Raw genomic sequence first — 20928 nt, forward strand, 5'->3', positions numbered from 1 at the left:
TATATATACGCTACGAGTATTGTAGGCGAGGAACACCGAGTCCATGTCAGGCATCTTAGCTCGCCAAGGTCCACACTCGTGTGACTAACATCTCGCTTGTGTTTCACCAGTGCACAGCAGTTCTCCTGAATCACTCATCCAGCATGTCCATACAACCACTTCTCGACTTCTGATTGCAATATACACATCTCTAAATGTGCGCGGCCCAAAAGTCCATAGAACACTTCGGAAAGAGATTGTCGGAGATATATGCAATGTGCTGCATTTTGCATGTACCGATCTCACGGAGGGATAGAGTTTGATGTAGGGTTCAACGGTCAATAAATCACGATGCAGACCCCATCACCATGTGCTGGGATGGGAAATCCAATTAGCACTCTGGCTTTCCTTGCGTCACTGAACCAATAGGAAGATTTCAGAGTTCCGAAGAATTCATCCAATCTCGGGCCTCATTCGCCATGGTCGTCTTTCCTTCCTGAACAACAATTCAGTCAGAATTCTAACATTACACGACACTCATCTCCCATCCGAGAATACAACACACACAGAGTTTATATATGCCAGAAGATCGCCTTCGTCATCTGATAGCTCTCCCGATGCTCAGATTGACTTCGATCTCATCTCGAATTATCCAGTGCTCATAGCGTGGTGCCTCACAGCGATTAGGTTGGTGCTAATAAGATCGATCCAAGATTTTCATTGAGCTGCCAGGGTGTACCATCGATACCAAAACACCACGTTTTGAGTGGGACACGTCAGTGGATGTATTTACCTTCAATGATCACAAGTGACCTTCAAGGGCGAAATAACACGGGTCACTGAGCCAAACAAGCAAAGTTAGACTCGTGTCATCTCCGTATACCAGAACGATGGTCATGTTAACCGACGATGAAGAGAAGAATTGCCCGTGGTGATCATCGGCTTCTTTACAGAGTCACCCCATCACATCACGCGACATTGTACAGTAGCACCCTCATCTCCAGTCGAGATAGAGATACCCAAGCAGCAGACAACGATCGTAAAATCTTGGCTCCACAACACGCCAGCGACGCGTTCTCGTGTATTGGTGCTCGGTAAAAACGCGTCTATCAAAAATCATGTCCACGACCACGCCTTGATTGTGTTACTTACATTCTGTTGCAACTCCTGCATCGTCACCATCAATATCACGCGTAGTCATTTGTCGGAAGGAAGACTTTCAGCGCAGCGCTCAAATGCCTCGGGTCGGTCTATCTCGCCGCGATCGCTTCGTGTCCCCCTCACGACGCGATGGCAAAGTCGAGACATGCATCTCCAACAATCGCTAGTACAGTAATGAACCAGCAATGCCAGTGCTCACTTAATGTCAAGACCTAAATCCTACTGCTTTCTGCTCGTGAATTTGAACGTGTCCAAAAAGACTACTGCTAAGTGTTCAGTTTCTTCCTAGAACATGTCTCAACAAGGAGGACCACCCGTACCTTTTTCTTCCCTCCCACTATCCAAAACCCACGCCGCCGCCAAACTAAATGCGTGGGGAGCCTATGGAGACGAAGACGAGAGAGGATTCCTAAATCGACAGACAGATGAGATTGTGGCTGCTGCCGCTGCCTCTGAGATCAAGACTGGTACTCGTGTCAGCTTGAATGCTGCGCTGGATTTTCAAGGTGAGATTTTATGTACTGCTCGAATCTCGTCGTGAAAGGACTTACACGTCTACACACCATCCGAGTCTCAAGTGCTCTCAATCTACTAATCAAGAAGACTCTGTGCTTACTCACATCTCAACTACAGGTGACCGACCCCTCTTCGGCCGCCAAGTCTTCAAGAAAGACGTCTACCAAAAGAAGCCAAGAATAGTCCACGACGACACATGGCATTTCAACACCCAGTCCTCCTCGCAATGGGACGGCCTCCGGCACTTCGGATATCAAAAAGCCGAACGCTTCTATAACGACACCACAGTCGAAGACATTGCAGGCACATCCGAGAAAGCCCAGAAGCGCTCTAATATCCTCGGTGTGCAAAATCTGGAGAAATACGGTATTGTCGGTCGAGGTATTTTGGTCGACTTTGCTCGATGGCGGGAAAGTGGACCAGGGAAAGATATTTCGGAAGTGCAAAGCTTCCAGTCCTTTGAGCGGCATCCGATCAAGCTTGAGTGGTTGAAGCAGATCCTGGACTGGCAGGGAACCCAAGTCAAATTTGGTGATATTCTGATCATCCGATCAGGCTATATGAAAGCATACTATGCACTGCAGAATGCTGACATAGAGCGCCTGCAAGCGATGCATCCTCCGTCGTTGGGTGGAGTTGAGCAGTCGGAAGAACTCTTGAACTGGATCTGGGATAATTTTTCTGCGGTGGCTGCTGATCATCCTAGTTTTGAGCAGTGGCCGACACCACTCGAGTGGAGTTGTCATGAAGTGTTTCTGGCTGGTTGGGGATGTCCCATAGGAGAACTATTTGAGCTGGAAGAATTGAGTCGAACATGTGAGAAGTTGGGAAGGTGGAGTTTCTTCCTGACGAGCGAGGCTGTGCATGTGCCAGGGGGTGTGGCAAGTCCTCCAAACGCGCTGGCAATCTTTTGAGCTTTAAGCTGCGAATGCTCTGCCACTTGCAATAAGTGATAGAAAATGAGAGCACTTATCGATGGTGATAATATCGCGTCTCCAAGTGTCATCCTTGTCGTCATGTCTCTTCGTCAGCATTTGCGGTCTGCTATGTAAGACCTAAAGCCTCCTTCTCGAATTCTGATTGCTCAAGACGATGACGCAGAGCCTGATTCTGATTAAGTAAGTTCTCGTACTTCTGCTGTAGGTTTTCTAGCCGCGCTTGTTGTTGTGTCGTCTCCTGTTTGAAGCTTTTCATTCCTGCTTCTAGCTGCTGAAGCTTTTCGGACTGCTTTTGATAATGTGCCGACCACGACTTACGAGTAAATTTGAGCTTGGAAATAGTGGTAGTGTCGGTGTCTATTTTTTGCTGTTGGACTTCGAGTCTAGATGTGAGCCCTTCGATCCGAGCTTTTGCTTCACGAGCCGTCTGAGCTTGGTTGAGCTCAAGCTGGCGAATATTGCTTTCAGCCTAGGATCGTAGTTTGTCATGTCGGGTTTGGTGTTTGGTGGCTTGACTTGCATGGTTCTGTGCTTGTTCGTGAATGTCTCGTTGTAGCTGCATAAACATGCGCGCAGCGCTCTTTCCCTCCTCGTATTTCAGCTTGCCGCCGACCTGTGTGTCCAGTCGCTGGTGATGCGGGTTCTTCGGCGGTGCTTGAGGAAATTGCAGGTTTACTGCGGGTTTTGGCAGGTTGGCTGATGACTTCTTGAGGTCTTCTAGGACTGTGAGTCTCTCAAAATACGACCTCTTCAGTCTCAGATATGCAGCTGAAAGCGTCGAATAATTTGATCTGAGTGCCTGGCTTTCTACAATATGTTGTGGCAAATTTGGTACGACGCTATCCATGGTATAATCAGTATAAAGACGATTGACTTCGTCTCTTTTGTTTTCCAGCAGCTCAAGCTGAAGGCTCGCCAGCCCATTTTCCATGATTTCGAGCATGCGATCATCGTATTCCTGACCATGAGCCGCCGTGAAATTATCAGCCTTTTGAGCCTTGGCAATATCAGTTTGAAGCCGTCGAAGCTGCTCTTCGTTGTCCCACCAATGTCTCGCTACCTTGGCACATTTCCATTGTAGTTCCTGAAAACGAGTATGTAGCTCTCCATCTTCCAAGTTTGACAAAGTATCATCGCTCGGCCACTGCAGTCTTTTCAGCTCTTCTGTGAGTTCGGTGAAATCTTGCAAATCGTCATTGTAAAATCTCAACAGATGCTCTACCCCAGCTGATTCATTCGCTACATCAACAATAGTGACTGCATTAGAACGTCGGTGTATGACATCTATTGCAGAAGGCCACTTATCGGCCATGATATTTGGTGGCTGCTCGTCAATCGTAGCGGGATTACTTTCAGGAGCTTGCTGCCTGGAACCATCTTGATACAGCTCCAGCCTCCTTGTTGTCTCAACAAGGCTTGCTTGCATGAATGCTTCCCTTTCTGTGTATCGAATCTGTAATTCCGACAGAGCCGCTTTCTCTGCTTTCAATTCTTCATTCGATACGACTATCAGGCGGGCTAGCTCATCGCCTCTGGTTTCCTCTGATTGCAATTGTTCTGTCCACCTTTTCCGAGTTTCATCTATTTTAGCATGAAACTGTTCGACAACAGCCTCGTCTTTTTTCCACAGCAACCTTGAACATGCTGGACAGAACTTCAGTATATTTGTATAGTTTTGATCTTTGTGGAGAGACATTTCAGAATGGGGTAACATGCCGCTAGCTACCTCGTTCGGGGTGCTGTTCAGCTTGTTCAACTCATCTTTCGTAGGTAATAGATGTGCCAGTGGTTCCAATACCTTTCTCGTGGTGCTCTGAGCATGTTCCACAAGTCCGGTGACTGTAGATGTCTTCGAGCTAGTATGCATAAGCTTTTTCAGCTGCTCGTTTAGTGTATGAATTTCAAGATTGATGTTATCCAGTCGCGGGTCCTCTTTTTGCATGTGCGACAAAACGTCAATCTTGCGGTCGATGCTTGCTGTCGTGGCCAGCACAGCATCAGTCTTGGTGATGATGACTTTCGTATCCTGCAGAACTAGAGTTATATCCTTTCCGACATCCTCTAGGAGACCTCTTTGCGTCGCCAGCATCGAAATGCTGCCGACAGTTAGGGCAATCTCAAGAGCTGTCTTGCTAGACTCTAAAGAGGACCTCAACTTGTCCATCTGTTCCTGCTGAGACACAGCCCAATTAATGCGATGACATAGTTTGCCTGAGGACAACTTGGTCAATACCGTCTCGATTTGTTGCATGGTCATTTCACAATTGACGAGAATCTGGCTGATGTCGTTGATGAGGATTTGATCATAGGCAACGTTTCGCTTTTGTATATCGTCCTTGAGAGTACCAAGACATAATGAAAGGGATAGTAGTTCCCTGCTCACAGCGTCCATATCTTTGCGAGCGTTTCTGACCTCGGAAACGAAGACACCGATGCGCATCATAAGATTGGTTGCTCCTCCAGTGAGTGATACACATCCGATAGCGATTGACATTGAGTCGGCCTTGTAATGATTGTGTACATCGCCAAGGTGAGCTCGCGCATTGTCCGCGACGACAATCGTGCCGTATGTTGTGCTATTCATCGTATTTTGATAATGCCAATATAAGTATTACACTTTTATGAAGCGGACCATGGTCGCGTTTACATTTTTGTCTTTAGTTGCTCTCATGAGCAGCGTGGGTGTCAGCATGCATCATGTTGACCAGCAGCAGGCGCTTGGATGTGCCATCTCATCAGTATCTTATTTTTCGAATCGCTAGCAAGTTTTGATACAATGGCGACGACACTGCCACGTGCTGTAGATCACACGAATAGCTGCTTCGTGTTAGATGGACGATGTTCTTTTCTTGCGACAGAAAAGACTGTAAGTACAAATCAGGCTGAATATGATCGCTAATCAAATGGACTTCTATGATGAGGGTCGGATGATCTAGCCTAGCAGAGCTAGCAGAGAGAAGGCAGTTCACTCCAAAAGGTCCAGATCGTGCGGTTCGTATGCTGGGAACTTTTGTTCGCGGCAGTGATGCCGATACCAAATCGCAACACTGCCATGAGGAAGTCATACGTTCTCGACGACAAACATCGTGTCGCAGAAGATTGTATACAATTCATTGAAAAGAACTTCGATGAGATGGTATCGTCATAGAACGAAGTCAATTGTATAGGTACACAGAGCAAGGCTAATCGCGGGACATCCAAAACTGCAAACAATCCCAAAGTGCAAAGAAGACAAAAAAGCACGACTCACGACCAGAATCGAACCCGCTACCAAGCCGAATTACACCCAATTTTTGACTTGTCAAGTAGTAAGAAACGCAAAAAAACGTTTAGCTTCTCTTTGATTGAGCGTGTCATCCTTAGTGCAGGGGCCATGCTAATCTTCTCTGTATCGTTTCAAATTGACCAAATGCCCGAAGGCAACAAGAAACTTACTGACATGCCATATATGTAGTTTTGCGCTATCACGTGGCAGCCTAGTCTTCCGCGTTGCAATTGTGGCTAGATATCTGCGCTCTCTGGGGCTCGCAACAGGCTCAAAGCAGTATGTGTATGTGTCGCAGAGAAGTTCATCTGCAGATAGCACTTCATTCCGTCATACAGAGGGGTCTTACCTAGATCTGATCATTGCCTGCAGAAACAATTTGATTATGTATATTCTTGTTATCAATGAAGGCCAATGAATGAGAAGCTAATTTCGCCTGAGATCAGTTGATGAGGTTGCCGTACGTTCACACACGATCAGCCAGGGTACAGGCAACTATTCAACCTTATCTGTTGGGGAGAATAAATCCGTCAGGATATTCGAAGAACTGGCACTGAAACCCAAGACAACATACTAGCTACAACAACAATGCTCTTGCCACTCACACTCTCGAGTCCCAGACTCTCAGAGTCATATCTCCCGGAACATTCATACAGCCATACACCCAACTGACGTGAAGATTTTAAAAAAAAAAAAAACAATAATTACGATTTCCGAAGGAGAAGAAACACCGGTAAGACAAACACAATCTTATGTCCTCCCAGCTGGACGACGCCAGACTCTATTAGCTAGGTAAACAGAAATGACTGGACTAGATGTACAGTTTGTAAGCACGGCATCGTGCCTGAGCCTGCTTGATTCTGCTATGCAAGTCGAGGTGAACACTTTTTTGTTCACACCTTAACGCTCTCTCTGCTGAAGCAGCGATTTCTTCGCTTGCTCTAAATCAATTTCAATCATTCCTTATTCGCATACATTGACATCCTCAAGCATGTCCGTTGAGTCCATTCACTGCAGGCGCCTCAGCGTCCTTCCCATACAGCCCTGCAATAACACTGAACTGTCCTCCAGCTCCAGCCCAAACCAGCTGCTTTCCTCTTGTTGCAGTGTTGTCAATATGTGTCGCAACCTCAACTTCATCGTCTGTGCCAAGTCCAGTCTGGTAACTTGCGCTGAAACCCCATGCATACGCCTTTCCGTCCTTGCTGATGGCGATACTGTGATCTGACCCGGCTGCAACAGCTACTGCGTCAATGCCAGGAACTTGCGTAGGTGCCTTGAGGATTCGAGGATGGTCTGAGCTGTCCTTGATGACGTGCTCTTGTGGTAGATCTGAGACTTTGATGCCCAGCTGGTAGCCATCGAGTCGACCCCAAACCAGTACCTCACCCTGGTCAGTGCGTGCAATTGTGTGATGGCTGCCACCTTCGACCTGCACGATATTACCATACTTCTCCAGATTTGGCACGACCTTTGGATGATGTACATCTGTTTCTCCTTCTGCTTCAAAGTTGTCTGTAACGCCAGTCTCTCCGAAGCTGTTCAGACCCCACGAGTATAACTTGCCATTCTTGTGCATAGCAAAAGAGTGATATGCACCAGCACCAATATTGACCATTTGTTTGGGTAGACCAAACTGCGTAGGGACAAGAGAGTTCTTGAGGAATCGTTCTAGAATTCTGCGACCTAGCTGGTTTTGTTGTCCACTGCCCCATGCGAAGACTTGACCTTTGTTGTCAAGTGCCAGGATATGGTTGGCTCCTGCGACCAATTTTGTAATCTTTTTGAGTTCGGTAATTTGAACGAGAGTTCGTTGGACGAGGATGTCAGGACTGAAGCCGAAGATTCCTTCGTTCGATCTGAATGTACCGCAGCCATAGACAAGGCCATCATTGGTAAGAGCGAAAGTTGCGCTGTCGGAGCAGGCGAGTTGTGTCCAAACTGTTCCCTCTGGCACATTGTCCAAAGCAATTTCAGTGGGTGTAGACTCTTTTGGATTTAGGTTTGTGCCTGCATCGCTGTCCGACTCATCGTCGTCTGCGTCCATATCTCGTAGTCCACCTTCCCAGTCAGTGCTTCGACCCAAGGCGCCTTGATCGTTGACACCCCATGTGAGAATCTTGTTCTCCCTGGTCAAAACTGCGGTGTGCATTCCCCCTACACTGACGTGCACGACACCAACAGAGTCACCCGCGAGATAGTTATTCAACCGTGGTCGCTTGACTTCCGAGCAGTTCTTGCCAGTGCCGAGACCGAGTTCACCGTTGGTGCCATCACCAAAGACGTAGACGTTGAGAGGCTCTGTAGGCGCGTGGTTGATGGCAGTCACAGTCCTTGTTCTCTTCGCGGCAGGGGCTTTCGCGGCAGCTATCTTTCTTCTTGCTGGAGCAGCTTCGGCTGTCGATCCGCGCTCGGAGACAGACGAGGCTTTCCTGGCGCGTTTGTTTCCTTGGACTTGAGGTTCTTCATCGACCTCGTCTTCGGCCTTCCTTTTGTTTGTCTTCTTCGCAGGTTCTTTCGCGCCATTCATAGTGTTCTTGGAGGTAGTCTTCAAAGGAGCTTTCGTGTTGGCTTTCGTAGTTTTCGACGCGGCAGCTTTTTTTGGTTGCCCTTCTGGCTTACTGACACCGTTGATGGCGGGTTCAGCTTTTGTCCTCGTGCTCTTACGCGCAGGAGCAGCACCAGATGCAGCCTTTTTGGGAGGCATAGCGATTCAAGAGAGAAGTTGTAGGCGACTTGGCAGATGTGGAATGGGAAGCAGATCTGTACTGCTTCTGTAAGGGTTGTGCTTGGACCAAGTCGCGTCGAAATTGTATCGAGTCAATATTGAATCGCGTGCTGACCGGATCGTGAGGATTGGATCAAGTAGGATGTACCTGGGTAAGAACGAATCTATTGAGGTGAATCAAATGGTATGAACAGAGTGAATGGCAATCGGCGCAGAAACTTGAACGTCACTAAGTTTCGACCACGTACTTAAGCGAACGCGGCTTTTGGCCGGAACGCAGTTACCAAAAACATGTAACTTTAAGCCACTTCTGACTCAGCACTTTCTAGGTACACCAACCACATACCAATACTGCCTCCTTGTCCCCTTAGTAGAGCTCGAGATGCACTCTTCTTTGCTATCAGGTCCTCCACAATCTCGACACTAAGCCGAGTGATCATCCCAAATTGATCAAAACTCCAATATAGTACCATTGTGTCCTCCACCGATTCTAGTCATCGTCTCCTGTCAAGTCAATGACCTCTGGTACTGGTCTTTCCTCGTCGGTATCAGCAGTAAGGTCAATCGTGGCTCGACGCGCAGGCCCCGCGTGCCGAACTCGTCTAGCCTGTAGGTCGAACCTCCTCGTACTTGCTCTTGCTCTGCGTCGTGGTCGCGGTCTCGCATCTCGGGCAAATTCTCCCAATATGATAGGTTGTAGGCGATGGGCATCTGTAGGTTGCTTTGAGGCCACTCTGTTTGTGTTCGGACGTATGGCATTACGAATAGCATCTATGGCTCCGCCAATGTTCCAAGGACCAAATCGTACGACTGCCTGTGCTGTCACGTCATTACCAGTGGCCTGCGGTGGAAATTGTGCACGTGGACCACCGAAAAATCCACGGATAGGTTGCAGCATGCCCAGTCCAAATCCAGTGGCTGGTACGGGATTATGTTGAAGCCCAGGCATGAGACGTTCGCTATCGATCTGAGCATTTTCCACGGCCATGACCCTGTCCACAAGTGCCCGTGCTGCAGGGTCAAGCGACTGAGCACGCCGAGATCCGTCAGCTTCTTCACGACTGTCACCGTTTTGCTCGCCGTCAAATGGCACATCGTTCCCCAAATGTGTCAGCGGAGCTTACAGTAAGTCTTTAGTACCTACACATCCAGTTTTTGCGACATCCACCACAGACCATGTGGTTGCAACCGCCCTCCTTCTTGACTCGAACCTTGCAGTAGGGACACGGCTTGGTGGTTCGCTTGATCTCGAGTATATTCTTTTGTACAGTCTGATCCAGATCTTGTGTTTCGTCGTACTCAAGACACGACAGACCAGCATGCCAACGTACTCGGTGCTCAACGCAAATCTTGGTTCTGCATTTCCTGCAGTGGCCGTAGGCCTTTTTGCTGGGATTGTGAAGCTGTCCGTGGTTACATTTAGGGTTCGGACACCAGACAAAGTTTGTGGCAGCTTCTCTTTGTGCCTATCAATCCACTTAGCTTTCTCACAGAGCAACATCCGGCTCGAACATACCTGCTTGATGGTCGCATTGAGTTTGCGCACCTTGTCTCTTATGAAAAGGGCTTCTGCTTCGTTTCGAGGGACACTCTCATTGCAGAGGGGACAGGTACAAGCCTCCCATCCTTCTGCTTTGTTCTCCTCGATCTTTGTTTCAAATTGTTTTTGGTAACATTCTGAGCACACCGTTGCATCGTGGTCACAGGTCGATATTTCTGGGAAGTATTGAGGTACAGTTTTGGTCTCGGCGCATATGTCGCAGTCTTTTGTTTCGTTTTTCACCAGCTTTGAGGGCTTGAGAGGACTTTCGAAGACTTCCAGGGAATCTTCTCTTTTGCGCTTCCTACCACTTACACGTTTCGGGGTCGATCTTGAGGACGGTGGTGTAGTTTCTTTCTTGATTTTGACAGTAGTCACATGTTCGGGTCTAGGTGTTGGAGAAGGTGGTGTAGTTTGAGCACTCCGCCTCGTGGCTCGTGTAGTAGCCATGGTGTAATGTGGACGTGAGGAGAGGGTTGGAATGAGAATGTTGAGGTAGTAAGAATTAAAATCGTTTCTTGATCGAGTTTATCAAGAGGTACGCGTCGTGGAGGAAAATGCCAGTGTGAGCTAGTTGTGTTTGTTGATCATCTTGCGGCTCTACAGGTCCCCCTGTATTTATGCCTGCTAAGAAGACAAATGCCTAGATTGTGTCGATAGTGATCAATAGCTAAGGTATGTACTCCACGTTATCATGCAATTCTGAAAGTGTTTCTGAAATGACCCTGCGTACCAGTCGTTTGCCACTTCACCAAGACTTGACAGCAATATCACCAGCCGTCAGCCCTCCTCATCACCTCAAACAATAACGTTGAGCTCTCTATTTCCCTTGGCTCGGGGATTTGGTGCATTGCCATTCTCTTGGATATAGAACCTCCTCAACAGCATGATTGCCTCCTTGCGATAAAGTCCTCCATAACTGGGATAAGGTGGATCAAGACTATTGTCAGAGTGAATTGACAACACGCTACCATTTCCTCCGAATCGCTCGTTACCACATCCAAAGTAGACTGTACGGATACCGTATTGCCGTAGAGCAGAAGCACACATGATACAAGGCTCGACTGTGACGTAGAGATCCGTTTCGGCGAGCTTAGTGATGGCATATTTGGAGAGAAACTCGTTGATTGCCAGAAACTCAGCATGTCTTGTGCCGTTCAGGGAACGATTGGTGTCGTTCATACCCCGAGCTACAACTTGGCCATCCAGCACCAGCACGCATGCGACGGGTGTTTCTCCTTCAGCTAGGGCTTGTTCGGCAACATCTATGGCTTGTTGCATAAAACCTTGATGGTAGAGAAGATTCTCCAGTATCTTCGGGTGCATCTGAGTAATTGGTGCAACCTCTTCCGTCGGGCTGGAAATTGGCGTGGTAGCGGCTGAGGGTGTTGGATTGGTCTGAGATGTTAGTGATATTGCCAGCTTCTCAGGCATCTTCGCGGTTGGCTGCTTAGCGGCTTGTGGTTGCAGTGGCAGTGCAGGAATCATAGCGATGTGTTGCACCAGCTTGAGCTGGAGCCGAATGAATAGCTACATGGTTGTGGTTTTTTGCAAACGGGAAGGAGCAAACATGTACCTGTGTGGTCAAAGTGATGGTCCACTAGAGCTCGCCTAACCTTCTTTACTCAGTCGTCTGCTGGTCAACTGCTCGTCTCGTTTCTTTCGTGATGCGACACATCTTGCTCGATTTGTGCAGTGTCTATACAACCTTCACCCTCAAATGCTTATTCTTTTGGCCTCCTGGTCGGAGAGCTGCGCTGGTTTGGAAACGATTTCGCGTCTTGTAAATATGTCGGCATCTTCTGCTATACAATAAATTCTGATGACTGTTCACGACCGATCCATGCTCTGCACTGACATTTGTGAACATACTCCCAAGCTGTCGGTTGTCGCTCCATTAGCATCACCTATACAGAACATTTGGGATGCTTTACAAGTCATCAGGGGATTTCGTGGTTGCCTCTGATTCAGCCAGCCTCAGACGATGTCTAATCTCTTTTCCCGCCATTAGCGTCATCACGGTTCGAAAACGTGCGGCATGTTCTGTATAAGGAATCCAGATGCGGGTTTAGCGCTTTTTAACATGTAAGTTGTGAACCTAGATCGATGTCTCCTTTACACAAGTTGAGAGCTGCTTCGAAGTGCAAGCATAGATTTCACGCCAGCTGTACTTGTGCTCGCACTTCCACGTCCATGGTTCACGCTAAGCTGTACTAGATACTAACCTGCCAGCATACCTTCTACCTTTCACGGTCCTCAATCAACGTCTGCCTGCTTCTCTACAGGAAAGCAATATTGGATGAGCAGACGTCTATATCCATCTCTAGTGTCACATGCCTACTTCAATGAGCGCTATCATTAGACCTTTAGAGAAGCACGAGCTGATGGGTAAGACATAACTTGTGCCCAACGTGCCACACCTCACTCTCAGCCGCACGAAGGGGGGCCGTACCTTAAAGTGGATATTTAGCTTCCAACGCCATTTCTTGGTAATCTGAACGCGAACTGTGAAGCATTCTAGGCGTTCTAGTTGATCTATAACAAACCCCTCTTCAAGGATGGCGGGATCCACGAGGGTCAGCAGTGGCTTCTATATGTTGTGCCTTCAAGACTTCTGGCTTGTTCACCACAAGCGCCCGCTACTTCGACCTCAGAGCCTTGTTGGAAACGGAAGAGATGTCTAGTGAAGGAGCTGTTCCAGTGAGTCTTGGTCCCATTATCAACTTCCTGGTTTGCTGACCGATACCATAGCAGAGCAGCCATGCTCCAGAGTTGGCAGCTAATCCACCGCTAAGTCAACCAACACCTATCTCGGACATCAAGCAGCTGGTTCGGTCTTTTACCAACAGAGGTGCATACGCCAAACTGGAAGATATCGATCTTGAAGTTGGGAAAAGTAAAGATGCCCAGGTCACTGTGGCCGAGGTCCAGAAAGACGAGCATGACGAATGCCACCATTCACCTGAGCCGCTGCCATCGAAGAAGTATGGACGTGTTGCTAGGAATATTCGATGGACCTTTCTCAATGTCTACGAGAGGCTGGCATTCATCGTGCTGCTGCCCAACCTTGTCATGATGGTCTATTTGCTCGTTCAACCCGATACATTTAGCTCACCGACGAGACTTTCAACACCAGTTGCTGCCAACATTACTTTGACTGTTCTGATACGAAACGAGCATATCATTAATTTCCTGTTCTGGTCATTTGGAAAAGCACCGAAGAGTTGGCCACTGGGAGTTCGCCGGGTCATCGCAAAGCTTTACCACCTTGGTGGCATACATTCGGGCTGTGGCGTTGCTGCCATCTTGTGGTTCGGTTTGTTCAATGGCGCCGTCATGAACATGATGACAAACCTCAAATATCAGGGCATAAGAGGTGGCAGTTTCTTCATCACGATTCTGCTAGATCTTCTCCTGCTGAATATCTTGGTGCTCTCACATCCTAAGCTGCGTGCTCGATACCACAACATGTGGGAGCAGATGCATCGGTTCGCAGGCTGGGCAGCCATTGGTCTTTTCTGGCTTCACCTTTTCCTCTTCAATCACGTGCAATACAGGCTCAACGACAACAAAGGCTGGCTTGAGATCTTGTACAAGACTCCAAACTTCTACTTTTTACTCATCACTACATTCGTCATATTCGAACCTTGGTTCCGTCTGAAGAAAGTCCCCGTTCGAGCTGAAACACTCTCAGACCATGCAATAAGGCTACATTTCACCCATCAAAACCTGGCAATATGCACGACGCCACGATTTTCTGATTACATCCTGAAGGAGTGGCATGCTTTTGCAGCTATTCCAGCTGAGGACGGTATTGGCTACAGTGTCTTGATCTCAAAGGCGGGTGACTGGACTACTAAAGTTATTAAAACTCCACCCAAGGAACTCTGGACGAAAGGTACACCGGCGCGTGGAGCACTATACATGGGAGTTGTATTCAAGAAGATCGTGGTTGTCGCAACAGGGTCTGGTATTGCTCCGATTCTCTCACTCTTGCAAGCTCCTAACCTCGACGTTCGGATTCTGTGGTCCACACCTGGTCCTCCTGAAAAAGTCTTTGCACCATATATTGTCGATTACGTCAAGAAGGCAGACTCCGAGGCGGTCATTATCGACACTCGCAAAGCTGGTCGCCCGAACCTTGTCGAAGAGGCGTGGAAGATTTATTGCTCTTCGGGCGCGGAGGCTGTCTTCATCATCTCAAATGCGGCTGTGACCAGAAAATTCGTCTACGGCTTGGAATCTCGTGGTGTTCCAACTTTTGCTCCCATCTTCGATTCCTGATGTGTCGCCTTAAAGCTTATCTACCTACAATACAATGGTTACACAATGTGCACAGAGCACGATGGCACTTATCTGTCTTGGCATGGAAACTGCTTGTATCAACGTCCTCGTTGCAGTGCAAACGCATGCATAAAAATTACGAGAAATGCACATATCGCGCTATAGCAACGAGGTTTCTATTTGGTGACTATACGATAACCAAGACGCACACACCAAGCATATGGTCACTTGCGCTGGACTACACGTTTCATCTCGAAAAGCTAGTGGTATGAAACAAACAAGCACTCATGTTGCGAGCACATCTCCACGTCAAATGGGACGACGAAAATGATAAGGTCGATAAGATTCAGACTCAAACTCTGAAAGACATCTTGATACCTGGAGCGCTAGTAAGGAGATTGTCGAACTTTCCTGCATCAATATTGATGTGGTTGGGCAGTGTGAGAAAAGGACGAGAGCGAATGAACGATTGTGCAACACGAAGCACGACTCAATCGCAGCAGCTGGTCGGCAACGGTCTCGCCCTGTGTCGTCGGAAAGTTTACACAGCTGTGCTAAGTCCCAATGAACAAGGGAGGACGAAATAAGTCTCCTGGTGGAACCGCGTGCTTCAAGGGCCGCCTCAATGGAGGCCTTGGGTTGCCAGGAGAAGGTGCTGCCATATGAGAAGGCTGAGCAATGGCAAAAATGTGTGCAAGTCGAGAACCTGTGCCAGTCGCTGCTTCAAAGGGAGCAATATCAGGAAGCGTTTTTGGTAAGCGTTTCAGCTGGGAATATTGCGTTTTTAAATTCTGTCTGCCTAGAGACCCGTACATCGGGTCGCAACATCCAAAGGACTGGCGAGAAGATTTTTCTATAATCGCGAATTGGTTTTTGGTTTTGCTCCAACAAGGTTCGTAAAACCGCTACCTGTTCTATGGTAGGCGTATAATGAGTACCACCACTTGCAGGTGGCTTTAGGCACTACTATATGCCGAGCAGTATGCATGGACATCGCACACATAGTGCTTTACCTGGAATATAACTCCGACATCTTGGACTGCATGCAACTGATGTCGAATATGCATCTCTGCTTTTCGGATATCGTGCTGCGGATGCTGCGAACTTTGAGGAAGGTGAATTTGTTCTACTGTGAGGAAGGGACGGTGAGGTCAAATTTCGCGATGACGTCTGCACTTTTTGGGGTACTCAACTTCAACCACGAACAGCTGTATGGTACAAAAAACTCCAGGCATTCCAAATTTCTGTGTTTTTGTTAAGTCGTATCGTTTGCCTCATCTATCGCTAGCATTGTCAGAAGCACAGTCCAGCATTTGCTGAGGCTACTTAACATGGGTGCCGATGAACCACCGATTGGGCTGAAGTGGCGTTCGAATACCCTGTTCATCATCGCTACAGTCGCTATAGGCCTGTTTACGGATCTTTTTCTCTACGGCTTGATCGTTCCGGTTCTTCCTTTCCTGCTGCAAGAAAGAGTCAACATTCCCGAGAGCAAAGTGCAGAGCTACGTGTCAGGTCTACTTGCTGCATATGCTGGTGCTAGTGTCGTTTTCAGGTTCGTCGTATTCGAAGTCTTGGCGGACAAGCTGTGGTTCGTATCAGTGTGGATCACTAAGCTAATCAGATGGCAGTATACCTGCAGGCTGGATCGCGGATCGTACGAATGCTCGTCGAACGCCTTTCCTAGCGGGACTTTTGGCACTACTTGGGGCAACGATAATGTTGGCATTTGGTCAGACGGTTGGCGTTCTTGTTGCAGCCAGAATACTGCAGGGCATAAGTGCGGCAGTCGTCTGGACCATAGGCCTTGCGGTCGTGCTAGACACAGTTGGCCCCGAGAACTTGGGTAAGGTGATAGGGTCTATCTTCTCGTTCATCTCGGTGGGAGAGCTTGCTGCACCTGTGCTCGGTGGTGTACTGTACAGCAAGACAGGATATGCTGGCGTCTTTGGCGTTGGAGCTGGACTGCTAGGAGTTGACTTTCTCATGCGTCTGTTGATTATCGAGAAGAAGGTCGCTGTATGCTATGGCGCAGATGATGCATCGACCAATCCTAGGCAGCATGATTCAAGAAGCGGTGAGAATGAAGACGAAGAGAACGTGGATGAAGGGACGAGCTTGCTTGATAAGAAAGAGGAGGGAAATTTCAAGATTCCGCAACCGCAGAACAAAATCGTCCGGACCCTACCTGTCCTCTACTGCCTGTCAAACCCAAGAGTTGCAGTTGCATTACTCTTGTCCTTTGTGCAAGCAGCTACGCTTGCTATGTTTGACGCCACTATCCCAACAGAAGCATCATCTTTACTCGGGTTTAGTTCGCTTGAGGCAGGGCTTCTGTTCATTGCTCTCGACATACCTTATCTCATTTTGGGCCCTGTCGCTGGATGGGCTGTGGACAAGTATGGCACAAAGCCGGCAGCAGTTATAGGGTTTGGCTACCTCGTGCCTGCTCTGGTACTGCTAAGGCTGCCAACGGCAGGTATTGTTCATGGACAGAAGGCAACTCTTATTCTCTGGTGTGTAACCCTCGCTTTGTGTGGGATAGGCATGGCCATTATTGGCTCCCCCAGCATTGTCGAAGCTAGTGACGTTGTCCAAAGATACGACAAGGCCAACCCTTCATTCTTTGGAAGCAACGGTCCCTATGCTCAGCTGTATGGGTTCCAATCTCTAGTCTTTTCAGCTGGACTCACACTCGGCCCTATTCTCAGCGGTACCCTGCGGGACAAAGTTGGGTATGGGAACATGAGTGCTGTCTTTGCAGCCATTGCTGGTGTTACGGCTGTACTGTCCTTCTTCTTCATTGGAGGCAAGCCAGAAAGCCTGAAGAAGATTGCTCAGAAGCACAGCATTAGCTTTCGTTGATAGAGGTTTTGGTGTAGATGAACACTGTTACCAGGATAGGCTTCAAATTGGCAATAGCACTTGGTAAGAGAAATAATAGTGTTTGTAGACGCGTCCTGTTCCTTAAGCGCGAAGTTTCGTGCAACTTTCGCGATTGTGTCAAATTAGATACGAGCACACAAGATACAAGATCAATCATTGGGCACACCCCACTAAGCATATGCAAATCATACGTTGTGATTCATGACACTGTAGTCTTGCTCAAATGCTAGCATCTCCTCTGCGCCCACGAAGTAATGTCCTCTGACTTCGACCCATCTCCTCGAGCATCGAAACGCAGACGCACTGGAAGGTACGGCAGTCAAAGGACTTTGTTGGCAGATCCTGTGCCGCAGATACGACATGTTAGCAGCCAGATCACTACGGAGGAGAATGAGGACAGCGTCAACCTCGAAGGAGATCAGTCTGACGATAATGAAGTGAACACTCCCTCAAGATCGACTCGAAAAAGTGGAAACAGGAGTGCAACATCACGACGGAAAGCGAACCGGGTGGACAACGTGGACTCTCATATCTCGGAAGAAGACGTACTGTCTCGAAGCGATACACCTTCTACAACTCGATCTCTACGAGTCACGAGAACTCGTCGCAGCCAGCAGAGTCCTATTGATCGCAATGTTGCAGATCGCAAGTCAGAGGACGTTGCTAATGGAAACAATACCAACGAGCTCAACGGCGAATCAGCTGCAGACCAGAACGAGGATGAGCACGATGGACAAGGGACGCCTCAGCCACGATCTAGCGGCAGGCAAAGGCGACCTCCGAAACGATTACTAGAGACTATGGAACAGGATAAACCTACAAAGCGTTCAGGACGCTCGACTACACAGACCTCGCGAGAGCCGACCGAATCTGCGCCAGCCTCTCCTGCCCTGAAAGGTATCCTGACACCTTCCAGAAAGCAGAAACGAGGAGTGCGGAAATCTGTCATCTTTGATCAGGATGAAAAGGAAATCGAAGAACAACTTGGTTTCAGAGACATTGAGACTCCTGCGTTCAAGAAACTGCCGAAAAGGGCTACACCACATCCGAAGAAGTCGAAGGCTGTTGAGCATAATGATGCAACACAGAGTGCTATGGTCGAAGAGGAGGATCAGGAGGAAGATCACGATGATGTGCTAGAAGACATGCTTCTCGATGAGCCATCAGCCACCGTACCCGTCCCCGAACTACCACATACAGAGACCTTTTCTACGCAAAGTTTAGTGCAGAATGCCCCTGACCTACAAGCAATAAAACACATTGTGCTCTCTCGACTCACATCCAGCTCTCTACCATCCCAACCTCCCGCCCACCTCCAGTCACAATACACACAACTTCACTCCTTACTCAAAGCGACCATTGAGTCCTCAGAATCAAACTCCGTCCTCCTCCTAGGCCCTCACGGCGTTGGCAAATCCCTACTCCTAGACTTAGCACTCTCCGACCTCTCTTCCACATACTTCAACAACTTCCACACCGTCCACCTGAATGGCTTCATCCAAACCGACGATCGCCAGGCCTTACGTGAAATCTGGCGCCAGCTGGGACACTCCCGCAATCTCGAGGAACGAGAGACGGAAGACATTGGCGCCAGCTACGCAGATACCATGGCGAGTCTACTTAGTCTCCTCAGCCACCCTGACGAGATGATGGATGATGACACAGAGACGGAAAACAACAACAGAGCACAAATTACCACAAGCAAAAGCATAGTTTTCATTCTCGATGAATTCGACCTCTTCACCACGCATCCTCGACAGACGCTACTGTACAATCTATTTGATATCGCGCAGAGCCGGAAGGCTCCGATTGTGGTTGTGGGATGTAGTTGTCGGATGGATGTGATTGAGTGTCTGGAGAAGAGGGTCAAATCACGGTTTAGTCATCGCTGGGTACTTGTGCCGGGATGCAGGACTTTGGGAGAGTGGCAGGAGGAAGTTAGGAGAGCGCTTGTGGTTGGGGAGGAGGAGAGGGCGAGGATGGGGGTGGTGGAGCAGAAGTGTGCTGAGCAGTGGAACGTGTATATTGAGGTGAATACTTGGAAATTGTATGTGTTTTTGGTGGGATTATGCTAACTATGGATGTCAGGCAACATTTCTGCCGTCTGAGGATACGCAAAAGTTGGTCAGATCGCATTTCTACTTTACGAAGTCGTTGCCAGACCTGTTCATGGCCCTGTATCCCTCGATAGCGATATCACAGCCACCGTTTTCGACGAGGAAAGCTACTAACGACGCACGAATGGTGGCAACAGGGGCGGCGCAACTTACAACACGAGGTCCAGAATTATCAGCTCCGCCTTCCATCCTGGCAGTGCTGATAACTTTACCAGTCCTGCATCTGTCGCTACTGATTTCAATGTGCCGGCTCGAGACCATCCATACCCTGACCACCTCCAATTTCAACCTGGTCTACACTCACTACACGGAGCTTGTTCAGACATCGCGTCTGAAGCAAACTGCGTTTGGTAGCGTGACGCACTCGGGAACACTGAGGCAATGGGGTAGGGAAACATGTCGGGGAGCATGGGAAGAGCTAGGATTGTGGGGGATGATTGTGCCTGTTGTTGGTGCTAGGGAGGATGATGGCGGGATGAGAGGTGGAGGAGCAGAGGTGGGGGACACGAGGTCGTGGCGGTCGGAGGTCGCGCTTGAAGATGTGGCGTGGGCTATTGGACAAAAGTTCGAGGACGAAGGTGGGTTTGGTGGAGGTGCAGGGGAAGTGCTGAGCAAGTGGTGTAGCGAAGTGTGAGAGCAATGCAGTCGAGAGATGCATGATACTAGGTAGACCTGTACAACTTTCAAGTTGCTTCGTGCCGCGTGCATATTCGAATGTCTGACGTGTCATATTCACGTGGTACCAGTACACTGCGACTTGGCGCCTCAGCCAGCATCAATTCCAATAAGAAGCCATTTGCTACATGAGTGGCGTTGTTAGGCATAGAACAATGTTGTCAAGTTGCGCCTGGCCAGAGATTCTGAAGTCCTCGATACGATTTGCGTAGATCGAGATGTGTGTCTACGTCAAAGTTGTAACTCTCGCTTGCAGCTGCGATAGGTAAGTGCCGCAACAAAATGCTGTTTGCTTGCCTCTTCCAAGCGAGTCACAAGAAAGAGGGTGCAGATGTCTAGACATTAAGTGCATAGAGCGTACCACAACGCTGGATACCTCGCTTCCGAGGAGATGCTCGAATGTGAAATGAGTGATGGGCGTGCATGATCGTGCTCGAAACCTCGATCAAACACACCAACTTCAGGGTTCAGCAATGCAAGCGGGGGATGTTAAGCTGTATGTTCAAAGCGTGCAATTCATCACCTTTGAATGAAGAAGAGCACGTGGAAAGTGATTGACGTGTATTCCAGACACGAACAGCAAACCTTTCTAGCATTGAGGTCAGTCTTCGACAAGGTTTCGTGGTCCGACTGTGTTTCCTGACTTGAAAAATGCAGCTTAGGCCCTCGAGAGGCCTTTGCATGTAAGGTCGGTTCGGTTACTGCATGATCGCGATACACCGTGTTTTCAAGCAAAAAGCTGGCCCGAAAATGAAGGGAAAGGCCATATTGTAATTCGTCAGGGACTATGTAATGGTTGGCCTGGTAGATCAAAGTCTTGCGCAGCTTGATTCTGGGTG

At 48.6% G+C, this 20928-nt stretch overlaps 8 protein-coding genes across 8 annotated transcripts; 4 read left to right on the top strand and 4 right to left on the bottom strand.

Annotated features, from left to right (window-relative positions):
- Positions 1-1432: 1432 nt before the first annotated feature.
- On the top strand, positions 1433-2570 carry LTR64_001824 (uncharacterized protein; the record flags this gene model as incomplete). Its single annotated transcript, XM_064896201.1, has 2 exons — positions 1433-1646; positions 1774-2570. The coding sequence occupies 2 exons, from the start codon at positions 1433-1435 to the stop codon at positions 2568-2570; spliced, it is 1011 nt and encodes a 336-aa protein (XP_064758888.1).
- Positions 2571-3063: 493 nt separating this feature from the next.
- Positions 3064-5178, bottom strand: LTR64_001825 (uncharacterized protein; the record flags this gene model as incomplete). Its single annotated transcript, XM_064896202.1, has 1 exon — positions 3064-5178. One exon carries the CDS (start codon positions 5176-5178, stop codon positions 3064-3066), a length of 2115 nt encoding a protein of 704 aa, XP_064758889.1.
- Positions 5179-6844: 1666 nt separating this feature from the next.
- On the bottom strand, positions 6845-8566 carry LTR64_001826 (uncharacterized protein; the record flags this gene model as incomplete). The annotated part of the gene is made up of 1 exon (XM_064896203.1): positions 6845-8566. One exon carries the CDS (start codon positions 8564-8566, stop codon positions 6845-6847), a length of 1722 nt encoding a protein of 573 aa, XP_064758890.1.
- Positions 8567-9077: 511 nt separating this feature from the next.
- Positions 9078-10577, bottom strand: LTR64_001827 (uncharacterized protein; the record flags this gene model as incomplete). The annotated part of the gene is made up of 3 exons (XM_064896204.1): positions 9078-9706; positions 9732-10053; positions 10104-10577. The coding sequence occupies 3 exons, from the start codon at positions 10575-10577 to the stop codon at positions 9078-9080; spliced, it is 1425 nt and encodes a 474-aa protein (XP_064758891.1).
- A 348-nt stretch (positions 10578-10925) lies between these two features.
- Positions 10926-11615, bottom strand: TAD2 (tRNA(adenine34) deaminase; the record flags this gene model as incomplete). Its single annotated transcript, XM_064896205.1, has 1 exon — positions 10926-11615. The coding sequence occupies one exon, from the start codon at positions 11613-11615 to the stop codon at positions 10926-10928; it is 690 nt and encodes a 229-aa protein (XP_064758892.1).
- Positions 11616-12803: 1188 nt separating this feature from the next.
- On the top strand, positions 12804-14411 carry LTR64_001829 (uncharacterized protein; the record flags this gene model as incomplete). The annotated part of the gene is made up of 2 exons (XM_064896206.1): positions 12804-12827; positions 12882-14411. 2 exons carry the CDS (start codon positions 12804-12806, stop codon positions 14409-14411), a joined length of 1554 nt encoding a protein of 517 aa, XP_064758893.1.
- Positions 14412-15742: 1331 nt separating this feature from the next.
- LTR64_001830 (uncharacterized protein) lies at positions 15743-17276 on the top strand (the record flags this gene model as incomplete). Its single annotated transcript, XM_064896207.1, has 2 exons — positions 15743-15966; positions 16043-17276. 2 exons carry the CDS (start codon positions 15743-15745, stop codon positions 17274-17276), a joined length of 1458 nt encoding a protein of 485 aa, XP_064758894.1.
- Positions 17277-17551: 275 nt separating this feature from the next.
- On the top strand, positions 17552-20048 carry ORC4 (origin recognition complex subunit 4; the record flags this gene model as incomplete). Its single annotated transcript, XM_064896208.1, has 2 exons — positions 17552-19327; positions 19386-20048. 2 exons carry the CDS (start codon positions 17552-17554, stop codon positions 20046-20048), a joined length of 2439 nt encoding a protein of 812 aa, XP_064758895.1.
- Between the last annotated feature and the right edge of the window lie 880 nt (positions 20049-20928).

Source organism: Lithohypha guttulata (assembly GCF_036872675.1).
Source record: "Lithohypha guttulata strain CCFEE 5908 chromosome Unknown scaffold_1, whole genome shotgun sequence".
Lineage (NCBI taxonomy): Eukaryota > Fungi > Ascomycota > Eurotiomycetes > Chaetothyriales > Trichomeriaceae > Lithohypha > Lithohypha guttulata.